Genomic DNA, 16,757 nt, shown 5'->3' on the forward strand with positions numbered 1-16,757 from the left:
CATACGAGAAGTTGGTGGAAAAACCAAAGAAAAAGCTGCATACGTATTTGTGTGCCGTAGACACAATAAAGGGGCCGTTACAACGAAAACATCGCTGGTTGTTGCGTAAAATATAAAAATTCTACATGATTAGACTGCAATCAACACAAAAAAATGACCGGTTGTCATGTAATGGACAAGAAGAAGGAGGACCGAAGGGCCCGAATTTTGTTAATCGCAAGACGATTTGAAGTCAACCGATAACGAAGAAAAGGAAGGCACAGGGAAATTATTTTTAGTTTTTGATTAAAGTGTAGAAATCTTAAGGTAAGGGAAATGAAAGTGGAGAAAAAAACAACTACTTGCTACCGGTGGGAACCGAACTCACGACCTCCGCATTACGCACGCGCGTTGCACTACCGATTGTGGTATACCGTGACGTCTGCTCTCGCGTCCGCATTCTTGGGTATTTATGTTTGTGTACGAGATTTAACCCAAGGAGTGTTAGCCAGCGCCACGCTTCGGCCGCGAAACCGAAAGCAAACCTTGTATTACACTTTTTGTTTCTGCGTTACTTGCAACACTTTTGTTGTGATTGTTTTGCTTCCGATAATTTACGATATTTGCTTCAGCAGGCGGAGAACAGTGACCCGACTGAGTTTTGCGACATTTTTGGTTGGTTTCGATATTCGAAAATAACAAATAGTTCATTTTCTAATACGAATAGAATATTGCTGTTCGTATTCGAAAATTCGAATATTCGCCTTTCCCTACTAAGTAGCACAACGAATTGAGGACGTATTAGTTGAATTCTGTTCGGCACTAAGCGTTCAATAAGTGTGACGCTGCGCACTATAAAATTACATTACTTAAGAGTAAGAAATACTGCACTCATCGATATGGATGTTTCAGACTGAAAACGAGTGAACACAAAGGCACTCAATAAATATTTGCTCCGTTAGTCTCTTATCCATGTCACGCAATATTGGTGCAATTTGGCGCGTTCGCTCTAATGTATGCTTCTGATGTATTTATTTAATACATACATACATACATACATACATACATACATACATACATACATACATACATACATACATACATACATACATACATACATACATACATACATACATACATACATACATACATACATACATACATACATACATACATACATACATACATACATACATACATACATACATACATACATACATACATACATACATACATACATACATACATACAAAATAGTGGTTCTGCCGGGCAAGCGAATACAGATCCACATACGTCTTTTGGAAAACAAGAAACGAGCCGAGCGCTTCAGCAGAAAAGATTTCTTCCGACTCCTCCACCGGCCAACTCACCCTCAGAAGCGCATGCCTTGAAGTTACAGCAAACCTTGCGCCTTTATGAGCCTTCGAAAGAAATAATTTCTCTTGCATCACGGCAGTCCTTCGCCACATTTACATATGCAGTGAGCGCGTCTTGTTCGCACGTCAGGCCATTTCATTTCCCGCCGAATCGTAAATCGAGTCAAAAGCGTCCGTACAGTCTGTTCGCGAGTTCAAAGGTGCGCGGGCAGTTTTCGGCGGCCGCCCGTTCAACGAACGACCCGCGCTCGGCCTGGATGCCGCGGGTGCGACTGTGGAACGTGTGCACCAAATAGCTCCGGCCGAATGACTCGCTGACGCTCGGGCCGGCGGCAGCGTGGAAGAGCTGGTGCGCCGTCGTGTAATTCAGTGGCAGAAGCCGGTTGCGCGGCAACACAGTCACTCCACGGCAGCGCCGTCTGTTGTCCAGCGCTTGCTCCACTCTGGTTGCATTGCACCATCGGAGGAGGACTCTGCGCACAACCCTGAGAGAGAGAGAGAGAGAGAGAGAGAGAGAGAGAGAGATTGAAGATAAATAAAATCGGATACTCATTTGTGGAGTTTGTAGTGTACCCAGTATTGCTAGGACACTCTATAGACCGATGTGAATCCACATTAAGTTCACGGCAAATGCTGTGCCACCTTTATGAAGTTATGCATCGTTAAGCATTTCGTCGACAAGGAGAATAAGTATTTAAAGTAGTGGAGTCTGTCAACCCTCTACTGGCGAGCGAGTTAAAACGATAGGAGTATGAATAAATTAGAAATTTGCGTAAATATCGGGGCACGCGCACGAGGTACTGCGCGACAACCGTCAAGCCTGTTACACACAATCCCGACGTATATATATATAGCCAAGAAGCGCAGCTGCGCAGTTATGCTGAAACGAAGGTTCTATATATGGACATGGGGGCTGCCCTTTACTATGGAGATTACGTGGGCCGAAGACGCGCAGGCACGAGCCGAGTTGTGCTCCGAACGAGAGATGGCCTCAACGAGTGCGTACCCGAGTCTCGATACGTGACGCCTCCTCATTCCAGCCGCGCGCAGCGTCCCCTGGACCAAAGCGCGCGGCGCAGCGATGTGTCGCCGGCAATCCAGCCAGCCTCGCGCGCGTTATCAGCTGCGACTGACAACAGCTCGCGATCGTAAACAACGGCGCCAGTGCTGCTGATGAAATGGCCTGGACAGTGCCAGTCGTCCCACCCGACAACCTTTTGCGCAGTTGTAGTACGTCGTGAAGATATAAGCCTCCATCTGCATCTTTCTCACGCTTACGTATAGCTCACTGTAACGCTCTCCTTCAATTGGTATGTTCTTAACTCCGGCGACGTGCGGAGCCGTGTCACAATCACCACGTGAAGTGTCGCAACATGCAATCCAAGAGTGCATATTTACAAAGTCGTGAACTGCATATATGTATACAATAATTAAGCGTTCATTTTCTGTCGCAACTATCTTCTTTCCTATATCAGCTCTCCCTGCCCTTAACTCCAATATACTCCCTCACTCTCTGCTGGCGACCATTCAAGTGCCATCCACTAAAATTAGCCAGCGCGAACAGCAGTAAACCCCGTTCTTTTCTTTCAGATTTTTATTTAATTAACAACCAATTAATACTTCTATAATAATTCGTTATAGTACTTATACACGTTTGAGAAGTTACAAAAAAAAAAAGGTTTGAGCAACAGCACGACCAGCCGTCGATTAGCTCGGCGGAGCGATCGACTCTGAGATGTTTCTTCAAAATCATATATAACAAAAGCGGCGGCGAAGTCACAAGAGAGCAGTTGCCTAATGATGTACAGTCATGAGCAATACGTGACGGGAGAAACCCAGTGCACTTTTAAACAACGAATACTATATAGCGATGCGTGGATTCCAACCTGACATAATATGTAACGGGTTAGCTTGCTCCCTGGACATTTTGTCTTGTTACGCGTGTGTCTTTAGCCACTACGGCCTCTTCAACGTAATGTGCGGGTTCCGTATCAGATTGCTCGAGGGAATGCTCCCTGTGAACCTGTAGCCTGTTTTGAGTTTGTTTTTACCCAACTCGTAAGCCGCTAAACAATGAAACAGATATGGTGCGGGAAGATTAAATAGGGCCCCAAGGCAAAGCTTTCGTTTCACGTAGGTTATCGTGAGCGCTGTGGAAACCTATTGTTTTGCGTCTGGATGCCCATTCTTCGATAAATGATCGTTGGAGAAACTTCGCAACAGCATGATTACCTGCGTTTTGTTGTCTGCCATTTTTTTTACTTCACATCTATTCATTTCCTTAGACCGGGCCCACTTCAGTGAAAAGAAAAAAATAAAATAAAGAATGTTAGTGCTTGCCTGGGCCCGTTGTAACCCCAATCCTTTGGATAGTAACCCCAAACGAAGTCATCGAGGCAATCCCGGATGAACGAGTGGCGCGCAGAAAAGGCCAAGAAATTGTTGGTGACCGTGTCGTCAGCGGAACAGGCCACCACGGCGTCGTCTATGCCTTCCAAGCTCTTCAGGAAGATGACGTCGAAGTCGGCGTACACGCCGCCATGTTTGAACAGCAAACCCAGCCTGAGACCATCGGACAAGTGGACCGCCTCGTACGGGCCGCGCTTGTAGGGAGCCTCGCGAAGCCACAGGTCGAGGACGGTGTCCTGCGGTAGCGAAGATTGAAGCAGCGCAGCTTGAATAAGGACAAAAACGACAAAATCACTTTTTTCTTTATCGCCCTGGACACTTGTTTAGTGGTGGCACACTGCAAAACATGCTCTGTTTCTTCAGCGGTGCACGTCTTTGCCGTTTCGCCTTGTCGCGTCCTTTTAACTTATGCGAGTAGCACAAGACAAGTAAACGAGACCTCACAAGAATGATGCTGCGATCAGGAGGAGAACATATAATGCCACTTTTAACGCGATAGCGTAAAGGGCTCCGTGTCGCAGAAAATCCGGCGTCGGACATCGTTTCGGCAAAAAGGTTTTCGAATAACCCATACCTAGGCCCTCCGTGTGGCGCAAGGAAGTTACTGATCGAAATGAATTTCTCAAGCTAAAATACGTAGAAAAATCGTTAAGTACTACTTACAAGCTACAGACATGATAGCATCGTATTCTAATTTGACTGTACGAGAAAACTTATTCCTGTTACACGAAAACTCAAAAAAACCCTTTTCCAGCGTTTCTACCACACATAGACCGGCCACGGCGTCCGCCATATGCGCGCGCCGGCGCGCTAGTATCTCGGAGGTCACGGAGCGGCGCGCCTGATTCCTTGCAGTACCTCCAAATGGCGCTCGCCTCGGCCGCATCGCGGCCCACGCAAGAGATCGCGCTTCTACCAGAAAGCCCGCCTTCGTGCGTAGCGTTCGCGGCCAATGTGTCCCGGTAAACATTACGGTTACATACGCTCCAGTTGCCGAGAAGCATGAGGAGCAGTCAGGGATCTTTGAATGCTATCGCATTCCACTCTTAGAGGCGAAGCTTAAGCGTCATCCAAATTTATTGTGTCCCACTGTCAATTCCATAGTCCCTTGTTTCGTTTTTAATGTGTGCATTGAAAACTTCATTAGCCAACTAAATTCTACTTATCGCATGAAGAAAACAAACGGTATATATACATATCCACTAGCGTATAGAAGTTCTGAGATGTGACACTGCGTCCGGATCGCCGCATTTCAAGCTTAATTTCAAGCTTAATTATTTTTTGAGCAGCAAGAAACACGAACGACCTTCCTCACGCCAGCTGGGCCATCGTTTCTGCAGAAGCTACTGTCGCCCAGGTTGTATTGTAATTAACACCTGCTTCTAATAATTGTTCATATTTACTTGTATATCACCCGCCCCTTATGCTCGATGCCTTAATGAGGTCCGTTAAGGTCAACAGACCCAGCTTCACGGTGGGGTCAGGTGAATGTCAAACACGCTCGCCATATCCGTTAATTATTACAAGTTTCCTCGTCAGTTCAATTTTGTCAAGCAAGCTACTCTTTTCTTCTTTTTCGTTACACATGTGCCATCTTTAATAAATTACTCGCTTTTACGTGCGCATTGTACCCAGCAATGACTACTTTTCTCACAGCGTAGCGAAAATGGCTTTTGCGTAATCTTTATCGAAGGAGATATTTTTTTCTCAAATGAGTGAAAAAAACCCCAATAATAATTAAAAAAGACGCGACATTGGCGTACAAGAAACTGTATAGCTACCAAAAGCACAACAAAAGCAAACGCGCGCACAGTGTCTCGCAGTGCGAGTTCATAACTGTACCCCTGATCTTAACTTTGTCATTTTTTTTTTACTTTTAGCACTTGTGAGTTCGTTTGTCCGAACCATCACTGTATCGTGAATTGCTGTCCGCCCGTAAAAATGGCATTTCATGGCTTACCTTAAAATGGCTCTTGTAGTCCAGGTGAGCCAATCGCACGTTACGGAAGGTACGGAGAAGCGTCGCGAACGGACAGAAAGGCGACAGCACTCTCACAGAAGCGTGCAAGTAGTGGACCGACCAGAGAGGATGGAGCCGAGATGCGGACTCTACGGCGCACGCTGTCCGCGCCCCGACAGTTCGGATCCTGGACGTCTCCAGAAAGAATATCCGTCTTGGTGCGCGGTCGCCTCCCTCGTTCAGAAAAGTCGCGTCCTCCAAAACTGCGCGCCAAGGAGACCATATAAAGCCAACAGGCAATGAAGCCACGGAAAGCGCGAGGGTAGTTAGACGTGGCGTTTGAAACCGAAAATGTTGAAAATGATGATGGTGACCATCACTCTGCCACAATTCATCCAACCACGATGCACAACCTGTGATGCCAAGGTTGTGGGTTCGAACTATACCCTTGCTCCGTCAGCAAGTTATCTTTTCGTCCACTTCCATTTCCCCTTTTCTTCATCCTCTTCTACGTTTCAATTTCAAACGCAGCTACTCCTATGCTTTCCCTGGTTCATTGTGTGCTCGCTTTGTATGGCCGTGATTAACAAAAATTAAGTCCCTCTGTTTCCTTTCTGCTCGTTTACAAAAGTGATGCTATAATTGTGGTGGGACCACGTGATCCTCAAGGGGACGCTAAAGATAAACATTAAATCCCTTAAGACTGGCAAAGTGTTCATTTGAAATCTGTATTCGTTAATTTCGCAGCAAGATGTTAATTACCAGAAAAGAAAACTAAGGCGGAACTACCACGTTTTTGAATTTCCCGCCGAAACTTTGGTGCCGTCGTGTAATTGTGACGTCATGAGTTAATAAGTCTTTTTCTCGTACTTGGTTCGTTCTGGCTCAGTAAAAGTTACTGAAACTTGCGAAGTTCAGTCTTTGGCTCACTTAGAATTCAGTGTAGCCCATATTCTTTGAAAAATTAACTAGGCCTCAGCAGATGTCGTCAAAATCTGTGACGTCACGACGAGCAGGCGCGGGAACTCCATGACGGCGTCGCCACCCGCGCGTGTCTCGTTTCATTTCATGCTTCTCAAGCCTCTCACGCTAAGACTGGCTTTTTTTTTTCGTTTTGCAGAAGAATAGTTTACCAATGTAGCTTAATTTATTTTTATTTTCAATGTCCCTCGATTTAGATGGAGACGTCTCCCCGGTTTACTCACAGGTCTATTGTGGCGCTCTCCGTAATGGACAAACAAGAGCACACGGCGCAAAGAGGCGCTGAATCGCTACGTGCTACGCTTTATGCTTCAGCCAGTTTGAGCTCACGTAGGACGGCGCCAGTCTTATTGGTGTCGTTTTACATCAGCTCAAACTGGTTGAAGCAGAAAACGCGTAGCTCGTAGCGATTCAACGCATTTTCGCATCGTGCGTTGCCATTGTGGCTGACCCCGTGCTTCCCATGCTTGGTTCTGTATATACCATCTTACGCCAGCTGTAGGTTGCGCTATGGCGGTTTGAAAAACCGAAATCAGGAGGTACAATTTTTTCTCATCGCAGTCAATGTTTACATGTTGCTGGAGCCTGCGTTTTAATTCGCAGTTACTGAGTTTGCATGAGTTCAAGAAAAGAAGGCGCGATAGAGATTTTGGTCTCGGATCCGTGCAGACTTCGCCGAGGTAGCGCAGTGTTTATGGCGTTGCGCTGCTGAGAACTAGGTTGGGGGTTCGATTCCGACGGCTGCATTGCGATGAGGGCGGAATGCAAAAAACGTCCGTGTTTCGGATGCACGTTAAATGAACCCCAGGTGGTAAGAATAATCGGTACTCTCTCACTAACGGCGAGCCTCATAATCAGATCGAAGTTCTGGCACGTAAAACCCAAGAATTTTAGCTTTTTTTTTTATTTCGGATGCACTTCTCACGATCCGCTGCTACACATCGCCCACTAGTTCGGGCTTTGACAAAGAACTTCGAGCACGACAGAAACTCCTCGCAGCGCGAGTGACAAAGCCAGAGCGCCAGCTGTTTGCAGTGCAAGACAGTATGAAGGACACACGAATAACTTCGTATTTCTCAGATGGCGGTAACATCCAAGGTTTCATGGATATTGTTTTGGCTAGAAAAACACGTTCACATAGGGCGATAATTCGTTGTGCTTGGGGAGCGACGTTCTCATAAATTGTACGAGGCGTACAATATAGCAGTCACTTCATTGTACGGAGTGTATTGTTGTAGTTATCAGGAGAGCGAAGAGATTGGCCACCGTTGAAAACAGCGATGTCCGGCTCGGGGTGTGAAGAACGTTTCGACGGCGACGTACGTACGTGTCTCGCCCGAATGTGCTCTGTGACACGCGACGCCTCTTCCACAAGCAGGCGTAAATATTTTATTGTAACCCAAGTGGTCTGCATACGTATATGCGTCTACCCTAAGACTTATAACCGCTCATCAGAAAAACGTCGACATTGGAATCGTAAAATGTGACCAGGCTGCTGGAGTCATTAAAAGCAGCGGTTTAGGGTATTTAGCCGCCCGAAGTCAAATTATAGCGGCCCTCACCCCTGTGGCACCAAATTCGGGTGTATCGTAGTTCTGAATATCACTTTGTAAAGCGTTAGTGGTTGTAATGGGAAACATTAGCACGTAGGCTTCTGGGTATTAGTTTGTTGTTCCGTTAACAATATGTGGCAAACAGTGGGAATCCGTGTCAAGCGAAGCGTTCTTTGATGTTTGCGCACATCTTAAAGCAAACGCTACGGAAATGTAACACTATGATGACGGAAATGTTTGTAGAAAAGGACGCGAATGTTTCGATGCAGCTACTACTCTGCTTGTTATACTTGTCTATTTGTGCTCATGTAGCAAGTGCGTGGGACATGTCCTTTCTGTGGTGTTGGCCAAGAACAGGCACATACTGTGTGTCACGTGCCCAGTTGCACCATATCCAGTGGCCCAAATTGTCTGTTTGTCAAGACAGCACACGCAATGTGTGAAGAAGAAGCAGAGAGAGCTTCGCTTTAACATACCCTCCGTGGTTGCTTAGTGGCTTCGGCGTTGCGTTGCTAAGCACGAGGTTGTGGGATCGAATCCCGGCCGCGGCGGCCGAATCTCCATGGGGGCGAAAAGCAAAAACGCCCCTGTACCGTGCATTGGGTGCATGTCTAATAACCCCAACTGGTGGTTTCTGCACGTAAAACCGCATCATTTTTTAAAAATTATTGTTTGCTTTAACAAAAATGCACAATTTATATCCAATTTGCATTCAACGTTGCAACAAACAAGAAAGTAACAACGTAGTTCATAGCCCGCTGGTCAATGAAGCGGGGTGAGGGATGCGCTAGCTGAAGCGCTCCTGGTCCTCTCTGACATAACTTTCATGCCCCGAAGGATTGAAAATGTTTCACACCGTATATCCGACAATGAGCGACTGAAAAATAACAATAGGACATTTTCCACGGAACGATCTGGCAGGAATGAGATAGCCAGTGCATCGAATAAAGCATGAAACGCGGCACGTAAAACTTACCCATGGTGCTCCAGTTCACGGTGACAAGTATAATCATGAAAGACAAGCACACGAAACAAAGTACAAGAATACGCCTCGGCAACGTTGCCGATGCTGTCATCGTTATCTTCTTCCTTATTCAGACGCAGCGAGGAAAACTATTTGTGAGAGAAGCAAAATACATTTGTTGGAAACGAGGACGCTGACATCAAAAGGGCACTGCAACGCGTTTTGAAGCGCGCGCAATCTGTAGGTATACAATGATGTCATGAACATATGCAAGCCAAATATTTTTCCTCTGCGTCAGCATGAATTCGTCCACAATCTCGCACAAAAAAATATTGCTTTTTCAGCGGCTTCCATGCACCCTTTGTCATGCCCCATCTTTATATATATATATATATATATATATATGACATCACAGACCACACGACAGCGCATTGAGGCCCAATTGCGCATTTGTCCATGGCCACGAATTACTCACTTGCACGCCCACTCATGTACATTTTCGAAATCCTCTATATAGCGAACTGGGAAACGACGTTTGTTAACGCGTCCCACCCGTCTTGTCACTGCTCCTTATAATTATGTCGCCCTCTAGCACCATTGTCCGAATACGATTCTTAAGTATTACCATAACTGCGTCGCGTAGAGAATAAGCGAGAAAGGAGGAATAGACAGAGTATTGCTATTGACGCCGTCCGGATGAAAGGAAAACGTAAGTTGAAGAATAATGGGAAAGCAAACGTTTCGCACTTTGCACCTCCGATATTACTAGGTCCGTTTCAAAACTTTGTTCGGGAGTATATTCATTGAAATGCACCGCACTCTCTGTAGTGTTTCCGCAGGTATGAAGAAATGGTGCCGCAGGGTCCCTCTAATTAACGGGGGTAGACACAATGCGCAACGCGCCCTTGGATCTCGTTTTACGAGCGCTTTTGATGAGTAACAATTCTTTGAGGCCGTAAATAGGAGTATGCAGAAGTTGTCATCTGTCTAAAGGTTGTTTTCTTTTCTTTAGCTGCACCAAATTTTTAGAAGTTACCTGTGGCAGCTAGCTAGTACAATTCTAAAGAATTTCGTCCAGCTAAAGGGAGAAAAAAGAAACCTGGTATATAATTCTCCTAGCTGTGCACTACTCCTCGTGAAAGTTTGAGCAAAACTTGCTTTTACAGTATACAGCCCGCATATACGGGACTTCGTTTTTTTTTTTTTTCTCGTGTTTCGATCCCGTGAATTTTACTTTGCATTGTATGCGCGTGACAAGAACATTTCACTGTTACATGCTCTTTTTTTTGTTATTGTTCTCTTTTGTCAATTTATTCTTTCTCTTTGATCTTGATTTTGCTCCCCCCCTTATGTAATGCCTTCGGGCCTTTGAAGGAAAAAATAAATGAAATGAAAAAAAAAATGAAATCTATCGGTGATGATTGTCCCTTCGTCCGTTCCTAACAGACATTCGACGGTCAGAAAACCGACGTTAGTTGGGGCGCAGCAAAGAATCTCATCACTAACTTCTTTTCGGTGTTTGTTCAAGTGTTTCTTCGCAATATAAGAATACAGCAAAGATGAAGCAGTTGCGATAAAATATATGGGGGAGCAGAGCGTATGAGTAACCCGTCGATTTTTCTTCTGCAACTCACGTTCTTAACGCTTTAGAATTTCTCTCTCTCTCTCTCTCTTATTTTCTTTCTTCATATATGTCTTTCTGCGAAACTTGAACGTGCGCAGAGGCAGCCGATCTCTTAATATTTTCTCCTAGCAGTTTATGCAGCAACTTCCGCCACGTGGGAGTGATCGAGCTGGTTTTCCCACGGTGATTTAATTAGCAGAAAAACCGACAACGAGATCTGGGGATGGTGAAGATTGAGACGGAAGGTAAGTGGCATTAAAGGTGATGTGAAAGGATCCGACGTATTCCACGACGAGGAAAAACAACTACGTTTTGACGAATTTTGAGCAGCAGAAGAACGGAAAAGAGTGTTGTGGCACAGAAACGGACGATGTGCAAAACCCGCAAGCCGGTTTCTCGACACGACCCACCCCTACTATAAACAAGAATGCGTGAACCGCAATTTTCGAATAGGCGTTCATGTCATCGTCCATTGAGTGCGGTTTATGAACTGAGGACATAAATCGAGCTACGAAGCCCTTTAGCAATCACTTATGTCATAAATTTAATATGTTTAATTCGCTCATTCTACTTTGTCTTCTTATTCGTTCTTTCCTTCTGACGTACACACTCGTGAATTAGTTCCAGGAAGGACCGGAAGACCAGCAAATCCATGCCTGTCGGTAGCTGCCACCACTCATATATGTATTTTTTTAAATGAAATAATAGGTAGCAATGCGGGGTGAAAGAGAAATACAGAAGAGCCACTGACGAAGGAAAGTGAGAGAAAGCGGGAGTGCAGAGTGGTATGGTGCCAAGACATGTGCCAAGCGCATTGTGGAGGTTATGGTATGGTATGAAAAACTCTATTCAGGTCCTTGAGGTCGCGCTAGATTCCGAGGCCGAAACGGGCCGCTCCCACGTAGGAACCGAAAGGCCTATAGCCTCTCGGCCGCATCGCAGGCCCGATGGATGCCCATGTCTGTTCTTCTGTATAGTTCGGGGCTGCGGAGAGCCACGTGAGCTGTCCTTGTCGCTGCTTGACGCGGAGCACCGCCAGAGCACATGTTCCAAGTCTGCTGCGCTACTGCATCGCGGGCAAGTGTATGAAGCCAAGGCTTCGGGAAATATTTTGCTTATTAATGGGGAATTGGGATAGGTCCCCGTCCTGCAAGAGCCTCAGGGTGAGAGCTTGGGGTCTGTTGAGCTTTATGTGCGGAGGCGGATATGATCTGCGCGCCAAGCAAGAGTGTTTCATGAGTTAGTTGTATGAGAGAAGAGGGTCCCTGCGGTATGTAACCTCCAAGACTGGCTGCCCTAGCGCCATGCGGTCTGTAAGCCCTTGCGCAGCGTCGTGAGCCGACTCGTTGAGATTAGTCGGGGCTCCGTCAATGTCTCCCATATGTGCGGGAACCCAAATTATCGTGTGTGGGTCAACGTCCTTGCGCGGAGGATCGCCAGACGCTGTCTGGAAACGGTGCCCTTGGCAAAGGCTCTCACTGCCGCCCTCGAGTCACTGTTAGAAAAAAAAAAAAAACTGTGCGGAAACCATCGACAAGAATTGTCAATCTGATGAATAGCCAAAAGTGTTCGGCAGCGAGAGTGCTTAGCCGGCGTTTGTTGTTTCACTGCTTAATTCCGCAGAGAACATAGTCATTAACCAGTACCTTTGTAACGGTAGTACAGGTGGCTATACGTATGAGCTGATTCGTTACAAGTGTGTCATGAAATGTGGACAGGGCGCCACAAGAGGACAGAGCGGCGAGAGAAGAGGAGTGCTGTCGTTACCGAGCGCTCCACCACAGCATTTTTCAGAGTCCACGCGAGAGCATGTGCATTTCAAAGCGCTGTAAAAGTTGGCGTTCGGCGACGAGTGCAAACCGCAACTCAGTTTCGTGCACGGTGTTATACACCGTGGTTTCGCGTGAGCATGCGCCTTTTACACTGGCGCGTTTGTATCTGCGGTGCAAGACCGACCGCCAACGCTGAAACGGACGAAATAGCTAAAGAATGCTTATCGCTTTAAAAGAACTTCATCTATGTCCCGGAGCTTTCAAGTTATGGTCCGTCCGACATATCGCACAAGTTTGCAGCTTCTTGAGCATCGCGAATTAAGGCAAGTTGCTCATGAACAAATCGTACTGCTGACCTCAGTGGCTCTGACCGACTCTTGGACATTTATTGATTACATACAAACGGCGAGCGAACGTTGAGCTCGATCCACTGGCGGATCCAGCGTTGATGTCTCGGCTCGACTCTGTGTGTGTGAAGTGATTTTTAAAGAGAAATGGAAGAGATAAGTGCCGTGCCGTAACTGTCTCTCACAGGAGGACACCTCAACAGCACTGCACGGGGAAAGGGGTGTGGGGAGAAAAAGATGGAGATAGTGACCGGAAGTAAAAAGGAGAGAGAGACCGGACTAGCAAAAAAGAAAAGACGACAATGTATAGCTAAGCGTTACGGGGGCCTACAGCCGCGCTCTGAGGTGTGTTGCTTCACAGAATTCCATCAATGCCGAAAATGCACGCTTGGTGATGGAACTGGGAGCATTGGGGAAGAGGACTCTGCAGCGTGCCGCCGTTGTCCAGACCCGTCACGCGGTCACGCGTGACGGGTCTGGACAACGTTTCCGCCATACACGTTTCCGCCGAAAGAGCGGCGGTGGCGTATGGATGGAGCGGCTTTACGTCAGCCTACTCTGACGTGACCCACTAGCGTCGGGTTCATGTAAACGTAGCCATATATGAGACCAACGGAAAACCGTCGGCGTATGTCAGCGCCCAGTGAAATAATCCCATAGATTTGACGTTTACTATCCAGACGTGCCAGCAACCTTAATTGAGCTACGGCTAACGATCTGGGCAGCGGAAGTCGCCGCCGGGCATGACCTGGTGGCCACGACCGGCAGCCTGAAGGCCACCCACGGAACAGCTGCATCTTAATTTGCTTTTTTTTTGGCCTTCACTGAATAAAGTTTGTACCACCACCACCACCTTAATTGATTCCGGTAAGGGTGCGTCCAGTGGCTCCGTCGCTCTTGCAGCGAAACGTACTCCGCGTCTCCGGAGGCCTTCTATAATACTACACACGTGAGCCGCGCATATGCAGTCGATACTGGGACATCACGGCGGCTCCGATGGCGCGAACTTGCCTCGAAAGTCTTAATGCTATCCCAATAAAAGTTTGTTCAGTAGTAAGTTTCTGCACAGATACGTTAAGCCAGGTGGCCTTTTAGGTAATTAAGACTAATGGGGCTTTACGTGCCAAAACCCCTTTCTGATTATGAGGCACGCCGTAGAGTGGGACTCCGGAAATTTGGACCACCTGGGGTTCTTTAACGTGCACCTAAATCGAAGTGCATGGGTGTTTTCGCCTTTCGCCCCCACCGAGGCCGGGATTCGATCCCGCGACCTCGTGCTTAGCAGCCCAACACCATAGCCATCTTTTAGGTAATTGATGCAAAAATTTACATAAGGATAAAGTCTACGAAACGCCACGCAAATGATGCCTTCAGGAGGAGCAAATATGCACCCAAAGCAGCTATAAGCAGCTGCGCAAAACTGACCTCGAACCTCGACCTCATTTCAACATGCAAATTGCTTACCAAGTTGTATAGAGACTACTGCTGACATTATAAGCGATGGTGGATGTGGACTGCGTGGATTCATTGCTCGTCAAGAACGCACTGCACGTTTCAAAGTTTGCTGCAGAAGTGAAGCTGCTACTTCTAATTTTTGACACTATACGCACAAATACATAATTCACTACTACAGCCGACTACAGCACATCGTTTTCATATTTTAAATTTATTTCCACAACACTTCCATATGCTTTGATTCGGGATAATTACTAGCGCCACCTGAAGGCACGTAGGGGCGCGACTGACGTCAACTGGTCCACATGCTCCGCAAGCGATGCAATCCGTAACAGATGTTCGCGCTCAAGGAATGTCGGTAGTTTCACCTGTTTCGTCCGCTTACTGGCTTTGTTGTATGTGCACTGCTTTTCTGGCTTTCCGCAGAAACGGAAGGAGCGCGGCTGGGCTCTGAGCCAATACAGCGAGAAGCCCTGTCATCTGCGTTCGTCGCGCCGGACGAATGAAACGTTATCAACGCACGTCCCCCAATACCTTGAGTCACGCCGCTCAAGCGTCCTACGTCAGAGTACGAGCTTTCGTTTTACGAGTAGCTGACGTAGAGCAGTAAGCCGTCGTTACGGTGGGATCTTTCGCATTCTTAGCAGTTTTTACCTTTCCAACAAGTTGTATCTACGCCACAAAGAAGGATGTCCGCGGACGACTTGGAGTCCAACCCCTTTTACAAGCTGTTGCAGGTAAGAGTGTTTCAATTCGTTTGCGGTGTCTGAAAGTTTTGTTCTCAAGTAATAACGTCGTATTTGTAACTTTGTCAAGTTGAGAACGTCGCTCTGTCATATCGCGTCGGCGGCGGCCGCCGCGATCCTGCTTTGAGACGTTTGTTCTGTGTTTCGGCCACTGCATGACCTTGTGCATTAGTGTGGATCAGGTCGTTCTCAGTAGCAAATGATCAGTAAACGTTGAGGATTCCGCTTACTCACGCAACCTCTCACTTACGTGCCTCTTCTTATCTGTTTTCCTCCAAAGACGACGTATCGATCGAAGTACGAAGATGCTCAAGCAAATTGCTGGCTGGTATGCGTACCACACGCTTCGTCGCTAAAAGGAGTGAAAATAAACTCGAAGTTTGTCGGTGAGTTGTATTAATAACCTCTAAAACCTACCTTATTTACGTGTTACAGTAACCGGCTTGAATTTTGCCACCTAAGTTCTTTTAATGTAACTGGTTTGTAACTGGAGGCAGAACCAAAATATTTACGCTTATTTTTGTTCTGTTGCTGCCATGCTGGTAGCTAATACTGTTATTCGTAATTGGCATTTGTTAACAGCCCTTTCCCGTTACCACTCTTATGACAATGCGACGCTTGTTGGAAGTGGGCAAAATAACACTTTCAAACTAGAAACCTTGCTCAAGGAAATCTAGTGGAAATCAACAGAGCAGTTTATGATTCTTTCTGGTATACATATTCTCACTAGATGCCCACATCTTGAGGCCATCACCACTTTTCAAAGGGTGAGAAAAAATGCACATTCTTTTTACATTTATTTCTTCCTGCATATAGTAACATGTGCATACAAATATATTTCTTGGCTGGCAAGCATTATCAGCAGTTGCTCGTCTTAATTGCAGGCAGTACACATTCTCTGGAAACAATTTGAAAAAGAGTGTTGAAGTCGATGGAGCAGAAATCAAAGCAGTTTCAGGTATGTGTCTTTGACAGCACCTTTGGTCTTGCGAATCACTTCAGGCGATCAATGCGGTGAGGTGGGCAAGTTGGTTGCTGTAGGTCTCATTCATATTTGCTGCACGGATTTACTAAGTAGACTGGACAGTGCTCATCCAGTCTACTTGTGTCTTTCTGTGAGTTTAGTAAGTCTGCGCTGTAAACACGAACGCGAGCACTTCAGGCAAAACATTCATAGCAATAGCAAGTTAGTGAAAATCTTGGAAGTTTCATGAAAGCGAAAAATGGTCTACCCTACAGTAGCATGTAGCTACATATGAAACCCATATGGGTATCTCAAAAAGAAAGTTAAACAGCTGAAGATATTTGGCATTATGAAACATCGTTCCAGTCCACAATTGAACACGGATGAGAAAGACAACACAAACGCCGGTGTATTGTCCCTCTCTTCTCATCCGTGTTCAATTGTGCACTGGAACGATGTTTAATAATGCCAATCACAGCCAACTAGCCCAGCTGTCCATACTTACTGAAGATATTTGTTTAGGCCAGGATGAATTTTGAACTGTCTGTCTTACTGTCTTACTGTCTTACCATACTCACCTGTCTTACCAATACTCTGTCTGTCTGCCAACTGTTTTACCAATACTCA

The 16,757-nt window shown here is 46.3% G+C and overlaps 2 protein-coding genes across 5 annotated transcripts in view; one reads left to right on the forward strand and one right to left on the reverse strand.

Moving 5' to 3' along the window:
* Window positions 1-1,299: 1,299 nt before the first annotated feature.
* On the reverse strand, window positions 1,300-9,347 carry LOC139055556 (lactosylceramide 4-alpha-galactosyltransferase-like). 3 transcript variants are annotated; one of them, XR_011511853.1, is made up of 5 exons: window positions 9,235-9,347; window positions 8,735-8,892; window positions 5,725-5,987; window positions 3,696-4,000; window positions 1,300-1,840 (listed from the first exon to the last, which is right to left on the reverse strand). XR_011511853.1 is itself a non-coding variant. In XM_070533068.1 (4 exons), the coding sequence occupies exons 1-4, from the start codon at window positions 9,269-9,271 to the stop codon at window positions 1,519-1,521; spliced, it is 927 nt and encodes a 308-aa protein (XP_070389169.1). In that variant the 5' UTR covers window positions 9,272-9,333; the 3' UTR covers window positions 1,300-1,518. The 3 variants fall into 3 exon arrangements, 1 of the variants encoding a protein (XP_070389169.1); XR_011511854.1 differs by lacking the exon at window positions 8,735-8,892 and having other exon boundaries at window positions 5,725-6,291; window positions 9,235-9,305; XM_070533068.1 differs by lacking the exon at window positions 8,735-8,892 and having other exon boundaries at window positions 9,235-9,333.
* A 5,366-nt stretch (window positions 9,348-14,713) lies between these two features.
* Window positions 14,714-16,757, forward strand: part of LOC139056124 (ankyrin repeat domain-containing protein 27-like) — a 44,305-nt gene continuing 42,261 nt past the window's right edge. For both annotated transcript variants that reach the window (XM_070534020.1, XM_070534021.1), the window contains exons 1-4: window positions 14,714-15,157; window positions 15,447-15,552; window positions 15,897-15,933; window positions 16,051-16,124. In XM_070534020.1, the coding sequence (XP_070390121.1) occupies window positions 15,110-15,157; window positions 15,447-15,552; window positions 15,897-15,933; window positions 16,051-16,124 (265 nt within the window). In that variant the 5' untranslated portion in view covers window positions 14,714-15,109. The remainder of the gene's footprint in view (window positions 15,158-15,446; window positions 15,553-15,896; window positions 15,934-16,050; window positions 16,125-16,757) is intronic.

The sequence above is a fragment of the Dermacentor albipictus genome, chromosome 2 (genome assembly GCF_038994185.2).
Source record: "Dermacentor albipictus isolate Rhodes 1998 colony chromosome 2, USDA_Dalb.pri_finalv2, whole genome shotgun sequence".
NCBI lineage: Eukaryota > Metazoa > Arthropoda > Arachnida > Ixodida > Ixodidae > Dermacentor > Dermacentor albipictus.